This window comes from Chiloscyllium plagiosum, chromosome 2 (assembly GCF_004010195.1).
Source record: "Chiloscyllium plagiosum isolate BGI_BamShark_2017 chromosome 2, ASM401019v2, whole genome shotgun sequence".
NCBI lineage: Eukaryota > Metazoa > Chordata > Chondrichthyes > Orectolobiformes > Hemiscylliidae > Chiloscyllium > Chiloscyllium plagiosum.
Genome location: NC_057711.1, coordinates 35103147 through 35126629, shown reverse-complemented (window position 1 = coordinate 35126629; position 23483 = coordinate 35103147). Strand labels below are relative to the sequence as shown.

The 23483-nt window shown below is 39.6% G+C and overlaps 1 protein-coding gene across 3 annotated transcripts in view; it reads right to left on the bottom strand.

The window, feature by feature from the left end:
* Positions 1 to 1399: 1399 nt before the first annotated feature.
* LOC122558645 (soluble lamin-associated protein of 75 kDa-like) overlaps positions 1400 to 23483 on the bottom strand; it is a 108859-nt gene continuing 86775 nt past the window's right edge. For 2 of the 3 annotated variants that reach the window (XM_043707446.1, XM_043707454.1), the window contains exons 10-14: positions 21753 to 21909; positions 20077 to 20209; positions 16054 to 16665; positions 10692 to 11252; positions 1400 to 3244 (exon numbers count right to left, since the gene is read on the bottom strand). In XM_043707446.1, the coding sequence (XP_043563381.1) occupies positions 3209 to 3244; positions 10692 to 11252; positions 16054 to 16665; positions 20077 to 20209; positions 21753 to 21909 (1499 nt within the window). In that variant the 3' untranslated portion in view covers positions 1400 to 3208. The remainder of the gene's footprint in view (positions 3245 to 10691; positions 11253 to 16053; positions 16666 to 20076; positions 20210 to 21752; positions 21910 to 23483) is intronic. The other variant, XM_043707458.1, reaches the window with a different exon arrangement.

Here is a 23483-nt window from a genome sequence, read left to right as displayed (position 1 = left end):
AAGTGTATAAGTCCTGCTAAGATTTGCTTTCCCAAAATGCAGCACCTCGCATTTATCTGAATTAAACTCCATCTGCCACTTCTCAGCCCATTGGCCCATCTGGTCCAGATCCTGTTGTAATCTGAGGTAACCCTCTTCACTGTCCATTACACCTTCAATTTTGGTGTCATCTGCAAATTTACTAACTGAACCTCTTATGCTCGCATCCAAATAATTTATGTAAATTGACACATCAAACTTTCCTGGAACTGGCCTGCTAAATCTCTTTTGAACTGCCTCCAATGCCAGTGTATTTTTTTTCTTGAATACGGGCACCATAACTGTACACAGTATGGTGCAGCCTCTAACACTGTACAGTCATAACAAAACCTCCCTATTTTTAAAAAATCTATCCTCTAGCAATAACGGTAAAAATTCCATTTGCCATAATTGCTTGCTTCACCTACATGACATTCTCTACATTGCACCTACATTTTGTGTTTCATGCACAAGAACTGCACTTTTTTGTAGTCTCTCTATTTAAGTGACAGTCTGCCAACTTTAAATAACAGTTCTTCCTACCAAAGTGCATGACTTCATACTTTCCTATAAAAACACCATCTGACAAGTTTTTGCCCACACATTCAACCTCTCTACCTCTTTGCAGATTCCTTCTGCCCTCATCACAACATGGCTTTCCACCCACTTATTGTATCATCAGCAAATTTGGATACATTATACTCTGCCTGCTCTTCCCAGTCACAAATATAAATAAGCGGCAACAATTGAGAACCTAGGGCTAATCCTGGTGGCAATACAAGTTATGACTTTCCAACCTGAAAAAGATGCACTAATCATATCTCTCTTTCCTTTGTGTTAACAAATTGTCAATCGATACTAACACATTAATCCAATATCTATCTTGCATAGCACTAAACAGTATAATTTGAAAACAATGTTTGAGGTGTAGCTCATTTTCCTAGTTGTCTCCTTCAGTTGCTAACAAATTAATAATTATCTGGACTAAAAGTCTAGTGTAGAGTGGCATGCAATGCTGTGTTATTGCTATTCTGAATGGGCCTCAAGTCAAAGTGAAAGGCCTGCAGTTACTTTGTCATGTTTTGGTTTTATCTTCAATTGTCATCATCAAATAACCTGTTCACTAAGAGAATGTCATAGCCTGAGCCATCTATTAGATTAAAATGTCACATTTTTTCATTTTCTTAAGACTGGAGAAGAGAATTTACCAATACGCTGACTTAAGAATATTTCCAGCGCCTCTATTTCCATAAGCTAATAATGCTCCAGTTTATTAAATTGCAGTGGCCAAATGCTGCTCCCTTTCGGGTTCATGAATATCTAGGAATAACACCATTCGAATGAATAATTCATAGGACAGAAGGAGATCATGAAACCATGATAATTTGAATATTTATTTTGATTTTGCCATAAAACCATACAGCTGCAATTTTTCAGATTTTAATGAACCACTACAGACACTTGAACTTAGACCAAATTAGACTCGTGTAGAAGTATCACCAAGTATTAGTCTGAATATTCTGTCACTCATGAGCTAGTATGGCATATCACAGGGTGTCCTGACATGGTGACATTCTTGGCTGGAAAGATCATTACATTCTGGAGGAACAAATTGTCTTCATATAACTAAGACATACATACATTTTCTTTGGATGCTAAAATTAATATAGGTATTCAACTATTTTACTGAATTATTTTCAAATACACAAATTGCTTTGCATGAGGTGAGTAGACGTATCTTCGAACTTAGTTATGGTACTAAGTTACTGAGCATTTAATTTTCAAGAAACAAATCAAGGCACCTGGTATTCAAATATATTAACAGAAAGGATATTTGTGCTTTTGCTGGCATTTCTCGACTGGTAGGGAGATTCAGAAAGAGATTCAAATATATCATCTTGGGCTATTTTTCATATAGTTTAATGTGAATTTGCAGATGCAATGTTTTAGTTTCTCAATGCTATGCCAGCTAAGAATGTGTCCATGTTAGCTATCGGAAAAATGGAACAAGGAAGGTGTTACCTGCAGAAGGATATTTTATATAATCGCTCTGTGGTGCAGTTTGTTACTGCCTTGATAGTCTACAATAGTAACACTTCCCAGCCAAATAATCCCACCCTGTTGATTGTTGATTGCAATAAAGGATCATCTTTAGGGACACGAATTGAAAGCAACATTCTTCTGAGAGCAAGGTGTCTACTACATAAAAGAACTGTACATCGGTACTTGAATTGAGTGACTAAAACAAGTAAAATCTGATTTAAATGTTTTTAAAAAGGGCAAGCTACTTATTAAATGCATTTTAAAAAGAGGTAGAATTTTCACTTTGGTTCTAATTAGCAATCTGGAAAGAAATTGGTAACTTTCTAAACTGAATATTTTGCTTAAGTTCCCACACCCTCATTTGTGTTTAATAGTGTAAAATTGTCCATCACCAGAACATTTAAACATTGTTTATGGCACTTGACAGAATATTATTTAATGCAAGTAATAATTGAGTAGTAACCCACAATTTTATTAAATCTATTTTTAGCTATATTATTATATTAAACAAGCATTTTTAGTAGGTATCTATCTTACTGTCTGTCCTGATTTTAAACCGTAAAATTTAAATCACACAGAACCATTTACTTCTTTTTAAACTGATATAAAGTGATTAATTTTTATAAAAGTTAGTGTCCTTGCACCAAAAAGCTTAAAATTAAGAGTCTTGAAAATGAACCATATACAGGGACAATTATCAAAAACTTGGCAGTATGATTAATGCAGTCTGAGGTCATGGCTAGTATTCTAGTTTTGTGGATACAGCTAACTTCTAGTATACTATTTTTAAAAAAAAATCAACATGTTATGATACACCTCTGGGGCAAGTGAGCCTTTAAACCAGATATTATGGCTCAGAGTTAGGTAGACTAACACTTCACCACAAGATCCTTCCAGCATGTGATAAACTAGTGAAACATACTGTTAAATTTCTATTGTTAAACTTAATTCATGTTTGAAAGTTCTTGGTCTTTTGTGCCACTTGGATAAATATAGCATAAACTCAACCCCAAACTTGAACCAAGTTTTAGTTCCCTGTTCCATTTGAATCAAGTTTTTAATATGGCTTTTCCCATCTGCCACCAACTTCTCACCTCAGTAACAGAAAATGCATTAAAGATTTTCAAAGTTGATAAATGAATTCCTTTCATCGTGTTCTGGTGGATGCACGATTGTGACGGACCTACAAGGAGACAAAACAAGCTATAATTAAACCCTTGAATGGATTGTACTGGAAATGGTCTGTAGATCGCTGTATGACTACTCATGGCAGATCTTCTGAATCTACAAATACAGTGAGATAGCGAAGACACTGTCAATGCAGGTCAGAAAATCAAAGTCTGCACATACATCATGTTTTGAATCCTGACAAAATCTACCCTAATACCTGCAAAACATTTATAATTATTGTATTTCTATCTGGCCTATAAGATTTTAAAGATTGCTAATCTTATTGTATTTTATGTTTTTTTGATGCCTCTAGGACAATGAACTGAAAGACTGGTAAATAACCAGTGTTCAATCTTACAGGACATACACTCAGACCTTCTGCAGGATCGCTCCTGCTTTACTACTGGAAGTTTGGTGGAAATCCTGTGTATGAACTCACTTTTATTTGTATCAGGCATTTTATTAATAAGATACCCAAGGCTCCTTACAGGAGCATTATAAAATGTGACACTGAGTCACAAAGATACATTAGTGTACGCAATCAAAAGGTTGCTTCAAGAACCAAGTTTAGAGAAAAGGTTTATTTTGAGGTGGGGAAGTGTTGTGGGGCTAATTTCCAGAATTTAAGCCCTTTGGAACTGAAAGCACAGCTTCAAATGTTAGTGCAGAAGTTAAACAAAAGATGTTTCATGAGAAAGTATTGGGCAAGTATAGATCTTGACATAGAAAACGTAGAAAAGTGTAGCCGGAGTGGGCCATTCAGATCTTTGAGCCTGTCCTGCCATTTTTCCCACTCTCTCTCCATATCCTTGATGCCTTTAATATTCAAAACTCCCAATCCCTATCTCTCAGTGCATTTAGCTGGAGATTAAAAATCCAGAGGTCCAAGACCACGAATGAATTTATAAACAACGATGAGAATTTAAAAATCACTTTTGGTGCTTAAACAGGTATAATTGTGTGCCAGACAGCAGGATAAAAAGTACTTGGAATGGCTGAGTCACATAGTACTTCAACCTTAGGTTTAGTAAGGGTAGAATGTAGCAGGTTAGCCAGGAATGCTTTTAAATCTTCAGGTCTGGAAGACACTTCTCATCCAAGAGTGAAAGCTGGATCAACAGCCTGACGGAACGAGGAGAGGTTTGGCAGAGGGGAAACATTAGTTTACAAAGCAAAAGCATATGACAGCATTGCAGGGCAGCTATTCAGGTAATAATACCCAGATTAGGACAGACTATACAGACATAAAAGCAGGAGCAAATAGGTCCAAAGGGAGAAACAATGGCTAAAAAGGCAAAACCAACAGCTCTTTACATAGCACAGCGATCTGTGTAGCTAGCTGAACAAGTATGTGAATTAACGGCACAAACGCAGGTTCACTGGTATGATATTATTGTCATTACAGAGACACGACAAGAAAATCAAAGCTGGAAACTGGGGGTATATGACTTTTCAAAAGGACAAGCAAGAAGGGAAGAGTGGTAGGGTAGCATTGTTAGTGTGAGATCAAACAAGTACAATAGAAATAAACTATCTAGGATTAGATGTTGCAGAACCCAGATCAGTTGGGGTAAAAGCTAACAAGAGGGAAAAGTGGGAGTAGTCTGTGGATCACTAACACTAGGACAGAATAAATCTGAAATCTTGAGGGCATGTTAAAAATCATGGATGACTTCAACCTTCATGTATATTGGGAAAATCAAATTTGAAGAATTTATAGTGTGTATTTGAGATAATTATTTTAGGAAACTGTGTGTGGATTCTACCAAAATCAGGCTATTTTGGATCCAGTAATGTGTAATGAAGCAGATTTAACAAATTATCTTAGATCTGCCAGGGAAAGCAACCATAGCATTGTAAAACATAGCATTCAGTTTAAGAATGAGAAACTTGGTCAGAAATGATAAAAAGCTAACATACAGGCTCAGCAGGCAATAAGAAAGGCAAATGAAGTTAGTCTTTATTTCAAAGGCAAATTTTGCTAGAAATATGCAAGGCACTAATCAGAACACATCTAGAATATTAGGAACAGAACTGGACATATTATTTAAGGAAAGATATACTGACATTGGAGGCAGTACTAGGTATGGAGAGATTTTTTTACAAGTAGTAGTTGAAGAGGTTGGGCTTATACTATTTGGCATTTTGAAGAATGAGATGGAAATGTGTTGCTGGAGAAGCGCAGCAGGTCAGGCAGCATCTAGGGAACAGGAGAATCGACGTTTCGGGCATTAGCCCTTCTTCAGGAAGAATGAGGCAACCATGCAGAAACAAGATTCTTAGTGGGTTTGACAGGGTAGATGCTGAGAGATTGTAACATAATCTCAAGAGTAGGGGATCCTCATTTTAAGACAAAGCTGAGCAGTAATTTCTCTCAAAGCAATAGCAAATCTGAAATTCTTTTTGGCAGAGAGCTTTTGAGCAAGATTGTTAAGTATATTCAAGACTGAAACAGACAGCTGTTTAATCAGTAAGGGTCTCAAAGCTTATGGGGAAAAACACAAAAGTGGAGTTAAGGATAATCAGATCAGCTACGATCACACTGAATGGCAGAGCAGACTGGATAGGCTGAACTTTTGCTCCTACATCTTGACAGGAGATGTTGAAAGGGAGGTAGCAGTATACATATAAAAACTGGCTGCTTTTGGATGATGTTACAGAGGGAGAACGTCCAGATGCAACAGGTTGTTTATATAGCACCTCTTAAATTGAATATTCCAACGAGCTTCACAATGTCATTATAAAACAAATTATGACGCTAAATCACAATGGGATATTAGGTGATACGATCAAAAGCTTGGTCAAAGAGGTTGATTTTAGGAAGTATCTTGGAGGAAAGTGGGATAAAAAGAGGAGGTCGGTCTACGGATAAATCATGGGGGGGGGGAGAACAGCTGAGGCTACAGGAAGGGCAACCTTTGTAGTTAACTTTCTAATTGTAACCAGAGAATTAAAAATGAGGCTGGTGTGTGCAGTCTCAGCCAGCTAGGCTACAGTGGGGAGGTTTTGGTGAAGGTGGTGGGCTTAACTGTGGCAAAGGGTACAGACAGATTCATAAACTGTCATATAGAAAGACATTTGTGATACTGAAAACAAGTTTTATACAGTGGGGTGTTGGGGGTGCTTGGAAAGGGAGGCTGGAGTTTTATGAATGACAGTTACAAATTTGGGAGGTGACAATACAAAGTAAAGTCACGATAGTCCCATCAGACCGCAGACTTCTCTCAGAGAGCGATGATGAATGGTGGTAGTTTAGCCTGAGGATCACAATGCCTCAGAGAGGGGTAGAGGTTGAATGGAGATTCCTTCATGGTAACCTCAGGTGGTGTGGGAATGAACCCATACTCTGGGAATCACTCTGCACTGCAAACCAGCCATTCATATATCCTAGCACAAAAAAGGAATAGGAAATTGGAAAAGGGGCAGTAGTTAGCAATGTTTTATTTTGGAAGATGGATGTTTTGAAAAGGGAGCAATATCTAAAGAGAGAGACGTTAGCATGAGGGCTGGGAAAGTAAGTTGGTTGGGAAGCAGGTTAGTGAGAATAGAGTGGAGAGTCCTATGGCAAGAATTTGCCATAAACCTGCACATCTTTGGATGGTGAGAGGAAACCGGAGCACCTGGCAGAAACCCCCGCAAACATGGGGATAATGTGCAACTCCACACTGGTAGTCACCCAGTGGAATCAAACCCAGGTCCCTGGCGCTGTGAGTCAGCAGTGTTAACCACTAAACCACCGTGCCATCCTGGATTGCAGACAAATGCAAAACCCAATACGGCATAGATTGGCAAGTCAGTTCTGACAGTGGATTATTAAACCAGTTTGCCTGTCCTGATTGGACTTCAGGATGTGATTGAGGTGAAAGACAATATTGGTTTTAGTGGGGACTATGGCATAAATGGTACGGGAAGGTGAGAAATAATTAAATAGAACAATAGTTGTAATAATGTTGTGATAGCACATTTTCCAGGTAGAACTAAGATTGAGGGGGAAGAGGAATGCAGATGGAGAGTGACATAAGGAAGTGGTCAGAGACAGCCTTTTTGTGACTGTGCCTACATGGAAAGGTCCAGCTAGTGGCTCTGAACGTAGGTTGAAGTGTTTTCATGGAGGGAGAATAATAAGGTAAGGAACTCAGGAGGATCATGAATACGAAAGGGAATTTGCCCTGAAACTGCAGCATCAGAATGGAAGCTGCCATGAAGGAACTGACTTCCTTAAAATTTTCAACCCTGGGCTCTGCTCAATAAAAAAGTGTTTGCATGTTTTTAATGCATCTTAGGATGCCAAGATACTTCACACAATGAAAAATATTGGTATGCAATGAATATTGAGCAAATATGGTAACTTTTTATTTTGGAAGATGCATGTTTTGAAAAGGGAGCAATATCTAAAGAGAGAGGCGTTAGCATGAGGGCTGGGAAAGTAAGTTGGTTTAATTCTTGCATGGGGTCTGGGCATTCAGAGTCAAGTGTGTGTTGCTGGAAAAGTACAGCAGGTCAGGCAGCATCCGAGGAGCAGGAGAATCGACATTTTGGGCCAGAGCCCTTCATTATTTATAGGGTCGTACACCCTTTGGCCCAACTCATCCATGCCAACCAAGTTTCCCAAACTAAACTACTTCCATTTGCCTGCGTTTTGCCCGTAACCATCTAAATCTTTTCTATTCATGTACCCATTCAAATGTCTTTTAAATGTTGTAACTGTTTTTGGCAACACAAGCATTTGTTGGCTATCCCTAATTGCCACAGAACTGATCGACTCAGACTGCAGTTAAGAGTTAGCCTTATTTTGAGAGTCTAGAGTCGCATGTTGGCAAGACCAGGTAAGGACAGTAGATCTCCTTCTCAAATGAATATTAGTGAACCAGATGGGTTTTAATGACAATTGTTACATGGTCATCATTAAATAGATGTTCTTTTCCTCATTTAATTCAATTTTGACAATTTGCCACAACAGGACTCAAATTCATCTCCACAGAACATTAGCCTTGGTCACTAGATGACTAGTCCAGTGACATTATCATCCCACCACTACCTCCACTTTATACACAAGGCTGCACATTCAGGTATCTCTCCTCTTCAAATAGTTCATGAATAATTAATGCTTTTTGAAGGACAGCACCTCAGACAAAGCAGCACCCTTACGGTACCCCAATAAAAAGTCTAGCTTGAATTATTCCATAGAATAAACTCATCCTTGATGCAGAATTTTTGAGCATATCCTTGCTGATCAAGAGTGACAGTGGTATTGAGCTAATTGACACCAGCTACAATATCCACACTTACAATAATCCTGCCAGAGGCTAAAAGGGGAGTTTCAAATGGGTTTAAGGGGCATAGCAAGAGGATGTTATTATTAGCTGGGGAAATTTAGAGGTGGGGAGGTGCGGAATAGTCAGATGGTTTTGGATGAAAATTCATGAAGTCGGAGTCCAAGTAACACAGTTTTTAAGGAGGAGGAGAAAAGGATCGTAGAGTTGGAGGAAGTCAGAAACAGGAGGAGCAAAAGGTCAGAAGGGATTTAAACATGAATGATAATTTTAATCTACCATCAATCAACAGTTGTGTCCTCTGTGTACTCTCAAACAGAAAATATTTCTTTATCTATAAATTCCATCAAATGTACAGTTCTACTCTTTCAAATTATCCTGTGTACTTGCTAAAATAAATTTATCAAGAAATTGTCTCCCAAATGCAGTGTGATACATATAAAGAAGTATTTTTGAGAGGCAATGCCTCAAAATGGATTAATTAAGTGTTTACAGACTATTCAGATATGAAAGTCAGTCAAATACTTATGACTCATGGAATCTTGCTCTAGGTTAGCAAATCAGCACAATTTGACAACATCCAGCAAGAAAAAACAAAATTCTTTTATTACGGCAGACATTTACTGTAAAAACTATGCATTATACACAAACAACTTCTGACATTTTAGTACCAATGTAAATGACTAAATACACAAAGGTTGTCTCATTAAATAGCAGAATGTATTAAAAGATTTCAACATCCCCTCCCTAGACTCACTGTTAAAAGGACAATAAGCCTAGAGTTGTGAAATTATAAAACTTAGAGACAGAACTGAATAGTTTTGCATTTGCTCACTAACATAAGTTGAAAGCAGTTATTAGGACAGAATTAAAACTCTACAGTAGTTGTAAAATCATAACATTGGAAAACGCAACAACTGGATGCAGATGAACTTGTTAACCATCCCTACAGTGGTGGAAAAGTGAGCAACTCCAGTTACAGTAAGTTTGTTCCCATGTGCATTTTTATTTTAAAATTATTGTAGTGGATTTCATTGCACTTAACAGACTCCACAAAAGCGTTTTCTCTTAAAACACCATATAACAAAGTAAAATGCATAAATTCTCCCTCATTCAGTGGTTGTGCTTTCATGACAAAAAGAAAATCCATAGTGTTCAACTAAAACACATTCTTAGCATTGCATTTCAGAATGTAGACATTTTAAGCATTCTGCAGCATTGATTTCTATCAGTGAAACCATGTCTACCATCATTAATTTGTTAGATTGAATAAACGTTTTAGAAATAAATCTGGTTATTGAGCAGATTTTGCCAGTTAGTCAATAACATGAGGTCCCTGACACTGCCTTCCCCTCCATGCTTTAATGCTACACCATAACAACGACATAAAATTGTAAACTTTATTTTAACACTTGACACTTGATATCTAAAAACAAACACAACTACAACTGGAAATGTTGGAATTTCTGAGCATCAAGATATCCTTGTTGGAAATAGCAGGAGACACAGGCAAGTACTGTACTGGTAAGTCTGGTCTAATTCAAGACTTCTGATGCACCAAGCAAGCTAGCAACACAAAACATTGTTCTTTGGATTACCAAACTTAAGCAATGAAGTAAACGGGAAAGATTGTGGTGATGGAGGTTACCATAAACAGCCTATATTATTAAATTTAGGCATAGTATCAAAATATTACTGCGAAGAGTAAGTTTAAAAACAACCCCAAAATTGGAAAAACAAACCTTGTAACCCAGTATCTATTAAATTGGTCTTATGGGTCACTCTCCTGTAATACATTATCAAACTAAACATTTGTAAGTTCAGCGTGTTCTATAATTACAGTCCAAATCTTATTTAGATTCAATGTTTATAAAAGTTTTTTCGTAGGTGCGGACTTTCCTTCTTTTTGAAGCCTGTAGAACACACTAAAATCTAGAATTGGATTTTAAAATGAATAGTGTTGTGACTGATAAATGCTGGAGTCTGTTAATGGAATACAGGAACATAGGGCTAGCATTATAAAGCTATTATACAATACAGCATTGAGGCTAGAGCAGTACTCTTAAATAGGTAGCTCCAATACTGACTGGGTTCAATTTTCAGTAAACATCATTTCTGGATCTTTCGTTATACAGTGGGCTACAATTAGTTACACACGTATGGTGTAACGTGGACTTAAGCTGCTACCTTGCTTCGTTTCTTGGGAGGTCCTTTGTTTGCCTTGACTTTCCTTCTCAGATTTCTCCTGTCCACGACTGGTACTTCCGTTTCCATCTCTTCCGAGCTGCTGTCAGCCGTCTTCTCAACCACAGCAGGTGAAGACTGATCTTTCAGATCATCAGACTCTTTTGTTTCATCTTCAGACAGCTGTACAGAAGAAACCTGCTTCAGTGAAACATCCTCAAGTTCAATCACAAGTAAGGGACCTAGACTGAGGTCCATTGGGGCATTAGATTCCCCAGTCTCACTCTCAGGTTGTGCTGTAGCAGTCTCCGAAATGCCCTCACCCTCCAAAGCACTATGTTGTGATACTTCCTCATTGACTGAAACATGGCCGTTATCAGATGTCTTTGCATTAGCTTGTACATCAGGCAATTCCCCACTTTCAGCTAGTGCAGGCTTATTTGGAATAGGTGCATGGTGGTTGGGAGGACAGCTGTTAACTGCTGGTCCTTGCACTGGTTCACACTCCTTGCCTTCATTCTGTGCAAGAACAACTTCAGCATTTTCCTCTTCAAGCTCTGCAGCCTGCACAAACAATAAAAAAAATTCTCTTAGCAAACTGTTTGGAATTGCCCAATGTCAACTAATAGGTCTGCTTTAGATGCAAATTGTTTCCCAATGTATTTGGTTAAATCAGAACCTTACTGCAAAAAAACGTATTCTCTATTTATTTTAAAAATCATTTTATTTTGCTATACTCTAAGCAGAGGTATGGGCCAATAATTTGAATCCTGCCCCGACATGAAGATTAGCTTCCACTATTATAAATTGTGTATACTAGGGTGACTGTGACTGGATCATGAAAGTATCATCAAAAATGATCTGAATATTGGCCTTTATCTCAAGGGGGCTGAATAAGAATGCAATGCTTCCATTATACAGGGCCACCCACTGAGCTGTAGGCACCAAAGGTCAGGAAAGACCTTGGAGAGGGAGGCTTCACAGAATCACAACTTATACCAGGCCTCAAAGGGCTAAAATATAAACATAGGTTTGTTTGACATGTGTCCCTTTGAATTTAGGCCACTGCATGATGATGTTACCACTCCTTAAATGTATCAGAAAATGATTTAATTGGGTAAATATAGATAAATTATTTTCTCCAGTCTAAGAATCCAGATTAAAAGGGGAGTTTTTTTTGAGTAAGGATGTCATCAACATAGAATCATAGAATCCCTACAATGTGGGAGCAGGCCATTCAGACCATCCAGTCGACACCAACCCTCCAAAGAGCAACCAACATTCGATTTTATCCTCGGGCAACTGAGCAAACTCCACGCAGACATTCTACGTGTCTACATTGGTTTCCTTTGGGTGCTCCGGTTTCCTCCCTCATGCTAAAGATGTGCAGGTTAGGTGAATTGGCAATGCTAAGTTGCCCATAGTGTCCAGGGATGTGCAGGTTAGCCAATGGAAATGCAGGGCCAGAGGGATAGGTTAGGGGGGTGGGTCTGGGTCAGTGCGGACTTGATGGACCAAATGGTCTGCTTCCGCACTGTAGGAATTCTAATGATTCTATGAATGTTGGACAGTTAGATTTGTTAGGGCAGTGATTTGATTCTCTTTTGCCGAAAATGGTCATTGCCTGGCACTAGTGTGGCACAAATGTTCCTTGCCAAATGTCAGCCAAAACCTCAATGTGTTCCAGATCTTACTGCTTTTGGACACAGACAGCTACTGTATCTTGAGGAGTCACAAATTGTGCTGAACATTTCACAATCACTGAACATCCCCACATCTGGCCTTCTGATGGACAGAAGGTCACTGATGAAGCAACTGAAGGTGGTTGGGTTGAGGACATTACCCTGAGCAACTCCTGCAGAGATGTCCTGGAATTGAGATGACTGATCTTCAACAACCACAATCATGTTTGCTTTATGCTAGGAAGTGGAGAGTTTTCCCCATTAGGGGAATTCCCATTAGGTCTAGTTTTTAAATGGAGCTCCTTGACGCCACACTCAATTAAATACAACCTTCCTCTTGAGGGCAGTCAATCGCACCTCACCTGGAATTCAACAATTTTGTCCATTTTGGAACCAAGAGTGAGATCAGGAGCTGAGTAGCCCTGGTGGAAATCAAACTGAGTGTCAGTGAGCAGCTTATTCCTAAGCATGTGCTACTTGATAGTATTGTTGATGACACCTTCCATTAACATCCATTTACAGAGGAACCTTGATTGTCTGGCATTCGATTAACCAGATTTCGGATTACTCGAACAGGATCGCAAGGTCCCAATGCTTGGCTAACTATGTTATCCAGCACTCGATTAACTGAACGAAATGCTCTCCACCCATGTCCTTTGGATAAACGAGGTTCTTCTCGATAGGTTTCGTACTGAAGCAGACTGGGACCAAACAAAAATGGTCAAATCTTTGTTTATCACCCACTTCAACTGTGCACATAAGACTTGCCAAAGTCAGTGAAAAACACATCACTCGAAAATGTAAGTTACAGTGCCCACCACCCCCAATTTGAAGATACTGTAATATTTTGCATAAAAGTAGCATTACTGCACTCAGTACATTATATTACAGTATGGAAAGACCCAGATTCAAAGCCATGATTCTCCAGATCGGAAGTATCCAACAGCATGCAGACAGAGTTATTCATCACACAAAGTACAGCTGTTGATTCTATGCCAGCTTGGTACAGCAATCCAAGAAAGGCAGCATTTAAATGCAAAACCAAAACAGAAATTGCTGGAAAAGTTCAGCAGGTCTGGAAAAATCTGTCGAGAGAAATCAGAGTTAACATTTGGAATCGGGTGACCTTCCTCAGAACGGATCTGTTCTGAAAAGGGTCGCTGGACCCTAAACATTAACTCTGATTTCACTCCACAGCTGCGTCCAGACTTGCTGAGCTTTTCCAGCAATTTCTGTTTTTGTTCGTAATTGACATTTCTATTCTGGGAAAAAGACTTTGACTATCTATTCTATCCATGCCTCTCGGTTTTTCTTTAGCATTCACACTGGAGGAGATGAAGAAAACCTCACAGAGAATCATTACTCAGCAGTCTGAAGCATTTATTCACAAAATCAAAACATCAATAAATGTCTGAGGGTGAGGTTATTACTGCTCATGAGACATGATGCCTAGAAAAAGCTTAAAAAATTAAATTGTAAGTCCAAATGCAAAGACAAGTAAAACACTGCTGACAGTCTACAGATGATCACTATATTGCATGTATCATTGCAATTATTTGGTCTACAAAGCAAACCAGGCTCTTCAGTGTATTTAAAATGATGGTGGTAATCTGGTTGAAGAAATGGCTGCTCTGTTTCCCTGCATATAATCTGAAGGAATTGAGAATATTTAAAAAACAAAATGTTTAAATTTTCTACTTGAACATGAGTTCAGGCTATCAAATTAAATGTCCTTTTGAGTTTCGAGAAGATTTGTAGCTCAGGTTGAGGTTCTGGATGTAAGTTTGCCAGCTGAGCTGGAAGGTTCGTTTGCAAACGTTTCGTCACCATACTTGGTAACATCTTCAGTGAGCCTCGGAATGAAGTAGTGGTGGTGTAGCCCACTTTTTATTTATATATTTGAGTGTCCTTGGGTTAGTGGTGTTATTTCCTGTGTTGACATCATTTCCTGCAGTGATGTCATTTCCTGTTCTTTTTCTCAGGGAGTAGTAGATGGGATCCCAGTCAATGTGTTTGTTGATAGAATGCCATGCTTCTAGTAATTCTCATGCGTGTTGGTGTTCAGCTTGTCCTAGAATGGATGTGTTGTCCCAGTCGAAATGGTGTCCTTCCTCATCCGTAGGTAAGGATACTAGTGAGATTGAGTCATGTCGTAGCTGTTTGTTTGAGTCTCTGCCAACCATCCAACCCAAACTTTGGGTCCGCTAGTCAGTTGACTGAAGCGGGAATTGAACCCGGGTCTCTGGCGCTGTGAGGCAGCAGTGCTAACCACTGTGCCACCGTGCCGCCCATGTCGTAGCTGTTTGTTTGAGTCTCTTCCAACCATCCAACCCAAACTTTGGGTCCGCTACGTGGATGACACCTGTGCCATCACTAAACAAAACAAAGTAGAGGAAACCTTCAAGACCATCAATAATACCCTTACTGGCATAAAATTCACTAAAGAGGAGGAAAACAGCAACAAACTGCTATTCCTAGATGTCACAGTAGAACAAACAGCCAATGGGGGACTTCAAACCAGCATTTATAGGAAAACAACACATACGGACCAAATATTGAACGACAGAAGCAATCACTCCAACACCCACAAACGAAGTTGCATTAGAACATTACTTCAATGATTCACCACACACTGCAGCACAGAGGAACTCCGCAGAGCAGAGGCAAATCACCTATATAATGTATTCAAAAAGAACGGGTACCTAATAAACACAGTCCGCTGGTTTCTGAGGAACAAACCCAAACAAACAAACAAACACGTCCAGAAACACTAGCCACTCTTCCCAATATCAAAGGCATCTCAGAAATGACAGCCAGACTACTCAGACCCCTTGGCATCATGGTAGCCCACAAACCCACCAACACACTAAAACAGCATGAACTTGAAAGACCCCATACAGACGAGAAGCAAAACTAATATAATCTAGAAAATACCTTGCAAGAACTGTAACAAATACTACATTGAACAAACAGGCAGAAAACTAGCCACTAGGATACATGAAAATCAACTAGCCATGAAACAACATGACCCTCTCTCACTAGTATCCTTACATACAGATTAGGAAGGACACCACTTCGACTAGGACAACACATCCATCCTAGGACAAGCCAAACACAGACCCGCACGAGAATTCCTAGAAGCATGGCATTCTAACTGGAACTCTATCAACAAACACATTGACTTGGACCACATCTACCACCCCCAAGAAAAAGAACAGGAAATGATGTCACCACAGGAAATGGCATCATCACAGGAAATCACGTCACCAATCCAATGAAACTCAAACATATAAATAAAAAGCAGGCTACACCATCAACACTTCATTTGGAGGCTCACTGAAGATGTTACTGAGTGTGGTGATGAAACGTCTGAAAGTGAACATACAGCTCAGCGAGCTAACCTACATCTAGGTCCTTTTGAGGAATTATACCAAACATCAGCCAAGATAGGTAGACAGGATGTTTCACTGTGCAGCTTGAGTACTTTAAAGAGAATTACATTCAATCATCATAATGGAGAGAAAGAAAAAAATTAACAAAAACATGTCTTCTTTCAGTCTCTCAAAATGACAATTGAAACAGAGTTAAACTCCGCTGCTCAACCTATTTATCTTGGAGGCTGGAGTGGATTTGTGAATCTAAATGGGATGAGGAAAGCAAAACTACAAGATTTCAAACATTACCTTTTCTGTCATGTTGCCTTCACTGTGATCTTTCAAGTCTTCTTCAGGACTGGGTTCTTCAGGCACATTTTCTAACTGATCAGAAGGTGCTCCATTAGCAGCTTCATTCACTTCCCTGTCTATGTTTGTCGAGTCCTGAATGACCTCTTCCTTATCCCTCACTGCATCTCGAGCAATTTCTCTCTCAGGCTTCATTAACTCTGGAGGAATCTCCACCTCAACCTTGGTTGCATCCTCAGGAATCTCCTCCTCAGCTTCAATCGAAGCCTCAGGAATCTCCTCATCAGCCTTGGTTAGTTCCGGAGGAATCTCCTCTTCCATCTCCTCCTCAGTCTTGTCTGAATCCTCAGGAATATCCTCCTCAGCCTTGGTTGAATCATTGGCAATCTCTTCTTCAGCCTTGGCCAGATTCTTGGGAATCTCATCCCCCACGATAGCCGGGTTCTTGGGAATCTCCTCTGCAGCATCAGATGGATCCTTGGGAATTGCCTCCTCTGCCTTGACCGGTTCCTCAGTTATCATCTCTGCAGACTTGTTGGAGTCCTGAACAACCTGCTCTCGCATTTCCAAGTTTACTGATTCTGGAATTGTCTCAGAGGAAGATTCCTTATCCTAATATTAAAACAGAAATCAAATTAATTCACCATTTCTTCTATATTCTCCACAGAAATAACAATTTGCTGAAATGAAAGTTTGTTCACCTACTCAGACCACCTAGTTTAGTTTCATTATGACCCAGACAAATTACCAACAGACAGGTGGATATTTGAAAGCAATTCTATAAACGGATAAGAGCTTGAATTCATCCAAAGGGGCAGAATGAAGGGATCTTCAGCTTATAAAACTTAACCTAGAAACAGAAGAGGAGGAGAGTTTGGGATTCAGAAAAGACAGATCAATCATGATTGGTCTCTGTCAATTGTGTTGTTTCAACATTTATAGTTGGTGTTGGAGTAGGGGCAGAGAAATCCTCTCTAAATAGACAGGAGATTCATCAAAGTATGAAAATGCAGCAGAAACTCCTTGTGCACATGTTCACATCCTGACACTAGATGTCTCTTTTCTTTGCAGTGGGGGTTATCGGTGTGAGAGAGGTTATTGTCACAAAGCTGTTCCTTTTCTCAAGAATACTGTGTCCTTGTTTTTTTTTCAAAGGGGTTGTAAACAGCTCCTGGTTCTGATTAGACTGGTTTGGTACAAAGATTAAAAGGGTATTGAGAGGCCTTTTTGTTTATATGTAAGCAAATGAGACTTCAAGCCAAAGTGGTCATGCTTTAGAAGTGACCTGTATAATGAAAGGGGAATGGTCAGCTCTCTAGCTGAGCAGTTCATTCCAGAACTAGTTAGAAGTTCAGCAGTGGACTGTGTGAACAGGTCAAAAGCTCTCCTTCTGCCCTTCTAACTTCAAGCTGCAAGCATTTGTTCCATTGTAACTGTTTTTAAGGGGCGTTGCTATTGGGACTGTTGTATATATTCGGAACAGCATAATTAAGTCTAGTTTGGATACACTGAGTTCTGTAGGGGTTCTTTATTCTGTTCTTTATGTTTCATTGGGTAATTTGTGAATAATCTTTTTAAACCTGGTAGTTTACCTTGCTGACTTACTCCAGTAATTTTCACTGTACACTTACCAAAACAAATTACAGAAGTTATGGTCCTGGGCTGCCTGCTTAAGAATGTTTTGAGTAATCTGGCCTAGTCCATAACAGCTGTATGACAGCAATTTTTTAAAAAATCAATTTGATTATTGTTGAATAGATCACCATTTACTGCTCATTCCTGGCATTGATGGCATCAAGCTTAAGTGATGTTGGAGCTGCACTCATCTAAGAAGTTGGGAATATTCCATCACACTCCTGACTTATGTCTTATAGATGGTGTCACACAGAGAACACATTGATGGAAAGGCTATGTACTCTCCTTCTATTGGAACTGTGGGATCAGTGAATATACCAGTATCTTGGCCCACTTAAAAGATGGATAAGATTCCTTGAAGCTGACAATGTCAAACTTTTGGAATCATTGGCTACTTACCCAAGTGGCTCATTCCTAAATATACCATGGAAGTTGGTGGTAAGCTGCATTCTTGAACTGCTGCAGTCCATGGAGTATAGGGACACCCTAATGTTCAGAGTGAGGTTTCACAATTTTGACCCAGTGACAGTGAAGGAACAGCAACTTGGTTCCAAGTCAGGAAGGTGTGAAATATAGAGAGGAACATGCAGGTCATAGCGTACTTGTGCCCATCCTCTTAGATGCGAGAGTTCACAGGTTGAGAAAGTGCTGCTGAGTTAGTGCAGTGTATCTGGTAGATGGTACATACTGCTACCACTGTATCATTAGTGAAGGAAGTAAATGTTGAAAGTGGTGGATTGCGTGGCAATTAACTGGTCTGATTTGTTCTGGATGGCATCAAGCTTAAGTGATGTTGGAGCTGCACTCATCTAAGAAGTTGGGAATATTCCATCACACTCCTGACTTATGCCTTATAGATGGTGCACAGGCTTTGGGGAATCACGAGGTGAGTTACACGCTGCAACTAACCTACTCCTCGATATGGCTAGTCCAGTTCAGGTTCTGGTCAACGGCAACCCTTGGGATGTCAATAATGAGGCTACCAGCAATGTAATACCACTGAATGCCAAGGGATGAAAATAAAAAAAAGAAAGTACTGGAGAAACTCAGAGGAAAAATAGAGTTAAACACTTCAAATAAATCTGGCTCTTCTTCAGAGCAAAAGCAGGCTGGAATAGTGGTGGGTTTTGTGCTGTAGAAAAGAGGGGAGAGGTTTAGTGGTTGGTGTAGTAAAGTAAGTGGAACAGATGGTGAAGATGCTCCAGAGCAAAAAATCAAATGGGGTTCCAAAGATAGTACAGAAGAGATATAGATGAAGAGCAGGTGTTATTTCAAGTGTTAAAGACCATTATGTGTGGGACCAAAACTATGCCATTTGGCCAATGGAGTCCACAATGTCATTCAGTGCAAACACGACAATCCTCAACTCCATTTTCCTGCCTTTTCCAATAACCCTAGATTCTGTTATTAATTTTATTAAAAAAGTTATCTGACTCAGCCTTGAATATACTGAATGACCCAGCCTCAACAGTCCCCTGCAGTAAAAAATTTCACTGATTCACTACCCTCAGAGCAGAAATTCTGCCTCTATCCTAACTGGGTGACCCTTACTCTGAGATTATGCCCTTTGGACCTACACTGTCCCACAATGAAAAAACAACCTCTCAACATTTATCCTGTCAATATTCCCAAGAATGTTATGTTTCAATAAGATTCAGTCTTCTAAACTCCAGTAAGTACAAACCCAACCTCTCCTCATTAGAAAATCTCTCCATACCCAGGGCCATCTTAGATGTCAAAGACAATCACCCATCCTAATACTGGGATGTTCGCCTGCTTACTGACATGTTTGAGACTTCATGGTTATGACTTCATAATTTGATGTATCTTGGCAGAAGCTTGACAATGGTTTAAGGTGCTTCCCTGTGGACTGTCAAAGAATCATGACATCCTTAACTGACCTCAATCGTTTAAAATCTTGTGAAGATGTAATTCTCTCTCCCATCACTCGTGTGCTCCCTCGACGCAAACTTAATTATGTCGATTGTATGCGAGCATCACTGGTCAGGCCTGTATTTGCTTCCTATTCCCATAATGCCCTTGAGGTTGATCATAATTATTTCAAATTAAAAATAGAACATTTAGCATTTTCTTATTCGAATAGACTTCACAACAGCTCTTAACAATGTAAAAGTAAATCAGACCAACTCCCTCAGATTTTCAAGGACTTTCCAACTTCATGCATAAAGAAGAAAATAGTGAAGTACAAGCTGGCTGCATCATTTCTAATTGATCCCATCATTCAATTACTCAGCTCTTTTCCTTATATCCCTCAAAGGCTTTTTCCGAAATAATTATCCAACAGCACTCTGAACTGCTGCCGTCCAAACACTCTCCCTGAGTAGTCTGTCCAGATATCCTCAAAGCCCTCTATAACACATTAATTACCTCACCAACATCCTGTTTCAAGATGTCAACGTCACTCTCCATTATTCCTGCAGGACCTTCTGGAAATATGCACTTTTCCTGATTTCCAATCATTTGTGAAGCATCTCCACTTCCATCTACCTTGGCTTCACATCTGTAAAATATACATATTTCACTTGTGACAGATCGCAATAGTAAAACCTTTTGCCTTAACATAATAAGTACATTATGCAACAGTACTTATCAATTGAAGATGATGTTAATTGGTAACAATTAGAGAAATGAACAGAAGCTTACAGCAATACTGATAATGAGAGAAATGTTGGACTACATGTACATTCCAGTTTCTCACACAGACAGGAAATGCAGTATTTATAGATAAACCATCAGGTGTCTCATTTATAAACATACTGCATTTGAGAGAAAAGGGAAACAAAGACTACTAAAGCACAACTTCCATTTATATTGTACTTTTTATGACCATGGACATTTCACCGAGTGTTACAGGCAATGGTGTACTTTTTCTAAAACATGTCATCATTGTAGAAAGATATAGGAGGTATGACCGTCAAGTTCACACAGACAGCAATGTGATCATCCACTCTGGTGATGCTGGTCGAAGGATAAATATTGACCAGGTCATCAGGCTGAACTCTCCAGCTCTTCTTTGAAATTGTGACTTAGGATCTCTTCCATCTATTCACAGAGGCATGTGGGACCATGGTTTAGCATCGCATCCAAAAGTCAGTAGCTAATTCAAGCAGTGCAACAGGACCTCAGTACTGTAGTGAAGTGTCAGCCTTGAATTTTGTGCTCAAATTCGAGAATAGGTTTGTGAGTCAAAGGCACAAGTGCTACCAACTGAGGAAGAGCTACATTGAAACATTAACCTTTTGGTTTTTTTACTGATACTACAGAGGAACCTCAGTTATCTGGCAAGATTGTAACGTCCCAATGCTTGGCTGAACTATGTTACCCGACATTCGATTATCCAGACTTCAATTAACCGCACGAAATACTTCCCGCCTGTGTCCTTCGGATAATCAAGGTTCCTCTGTATATGATTTACTGAGTGTTTCCAGCATTTCTGGTTTTAAATTTTTAAGGATTAACTTGACAATGGGAACTTTCCTCATCACCCCAGCAATCAGTAGGAATCAGGTTTATGGCATACAATGGGTTTGAAAGATGACCCTATTCCAAATATCAACCAGCTCCATTGTTTTTCACGATAGCCAATTGGAAGCAAGAAACTAGAAAATACCTCAACACATTTCACAAATCCAAAGAGAAACCTAAAAAAGCGGAAACCAGGGAATAAGGATATACAAGGGGACTTCATTGTTTAGTTTCCAACAGACTTTCCTATTCCAATTGGCTATAATTTAATTTGGGGAAAAAAAGCAAGTTGTACAAAAGCATTTGTGTTAACACAAATTTAATATCAATCATCAGCACTTGGTAAACTAGCAAGTGAGTTTTTATAAAAGAATTAAGAATGCAAAAGTTTAGTCTCCAGTCTAAACTCAAAAATGTAGGTCCGAGATACAATGTTAATCTGTAATGAAGTATGTTGGAAGTGCAGCAATATCAGTTTTATTAAAGTGTACAAAAAACAAACTGAAATAACATCCAGCATCTTCACATAATGGTGCTGGAGTGAAACTAATTGAGCTATATATAACAGACACAATTACCTGTTTAACTGATCCTTAACCTCTGCCGATGCACTTGCCTCCTCTTTATTATTGAAACGTTTTGATTTTGTTTCCGACTCAACCCGACACTTTGCTGCTTTTGAACGTTTGGATTGGCTGCTTCTTCCACGTTTAGCAACAGGTGGTCTTGTGAGCTCTAGTAACAAAATATTTTGTGGGAAAATGGGAGTTCACATGTTGAGAATTTCTCAACCAATAAAGTAAGCAACTGTTCCCATAACTGCTCCCATAACAGTTCACAACTGGTACAACTGCTAACACAGCGGTTCCCACAACAGTTCCCCACTCCTACCGCAACATTTTCCCGCGACAGTTTCTACCTGCAACCTCAACAGTTCCCAACTGTTACCGCAACATTTTCCCACAATAGTTCCCAACTGCTATTCAGCAGATCCTACAATTCCCAACTGCTACGGAAACAGTTCCCAACAGCTATAGCAATGGTTCCCGCAACAGTTCCCAACTGCTACAGCAACATTTTCCCACAACAGCTCCCAACTGCTACAGCAACATTTTCCCACAACAGCTCCCAACAGCTACAGCAACAGTTTCCGCTACAGCAACCACAACAATTCCCACGTGCTACGGCAACAGTTCAAAACTGCTATGGCAACATTTACCCACAACAGTTCCCGCAACTGCTGGGGCAACAGTTCCCAAGTGCTACTGCAACACCTACGACAACAGCTATGGCAACAATTCCCGCAAAAGTTCCCAACTGCTACGGCAACAGTTCCTGCAACTGCTCCCAATAGCTACGGCAACAGCTCCGACAACATGGTGAGGACAGTGCAGGAGAGAGAGTGAGAGAGACAGAACCTGCACAGTTACCGCCTTTGCTGTTTGAATTCGTGCGTTGCTGGATATCGGAGTGCATCTGGGAAAATTAACAAACAGTGAAATTCACAACTAATCTTGGAGGAACTGTTGGGCGAAGTTCACAGCACAGAATCAGATAAGTTAATTGTTGTTTTAAGTCTGTCCAAGAGAAAGGCTGCAGTAGTGGGTACAGTGGATTCTTTCTTGATAATATGTTTTTGGACATAAGTCTCTTGATGAAACTTAAAATATAAGCCATAGCTATTAATTTAAGTGTTTGTAAAGGAATAAGACGGTGTTATTTTCTGGGTCTATAGATTGTGAAGGAGCAAAATTGGCCTTTGCAGTGATATGTACTTCTTGTCAGATGTGGGAGTTTAACGAGAGTTTAAGGGTTACTGCGGATTATATCTGCCATAAATGCTGTTGGATGCAAATCTTATCAGATTGAGTGGATCGGTTGGAGAGACAGATAGAAGCGATGAGGAATTTGCAACAGTTAAAGGAAGGGGGGGAAAAGCCTCAGATACAGTCACATAGATGGGTTAACTCCAGGAAAGGTGAGAGAGGTCGGCACCTAGGGCAGGAGTCTTTTGTGGATATACCCATTTCAAACAAGTATGCTGTTTTGGAAACTGTAGGGGGTGATGGATTCTTAGGGGAACATAGAACATAGAACAATACAGCACAGAACAGGCCCTTCGGCCCACAATGTTGTGCCGAACATTTGTCCTAGCTTAAGCACCCATCCATGTACCTATCCAATTGCCGCTTAAAGGTCACCAAAGATTCTGACTCTACCACTCCCACAGGCAGCGCATTCCATGCCCCCACCACTCTCTGGGTAAAGAACCCACCCCTGACATCTCCCCTATACCTTCCACCCTTCAC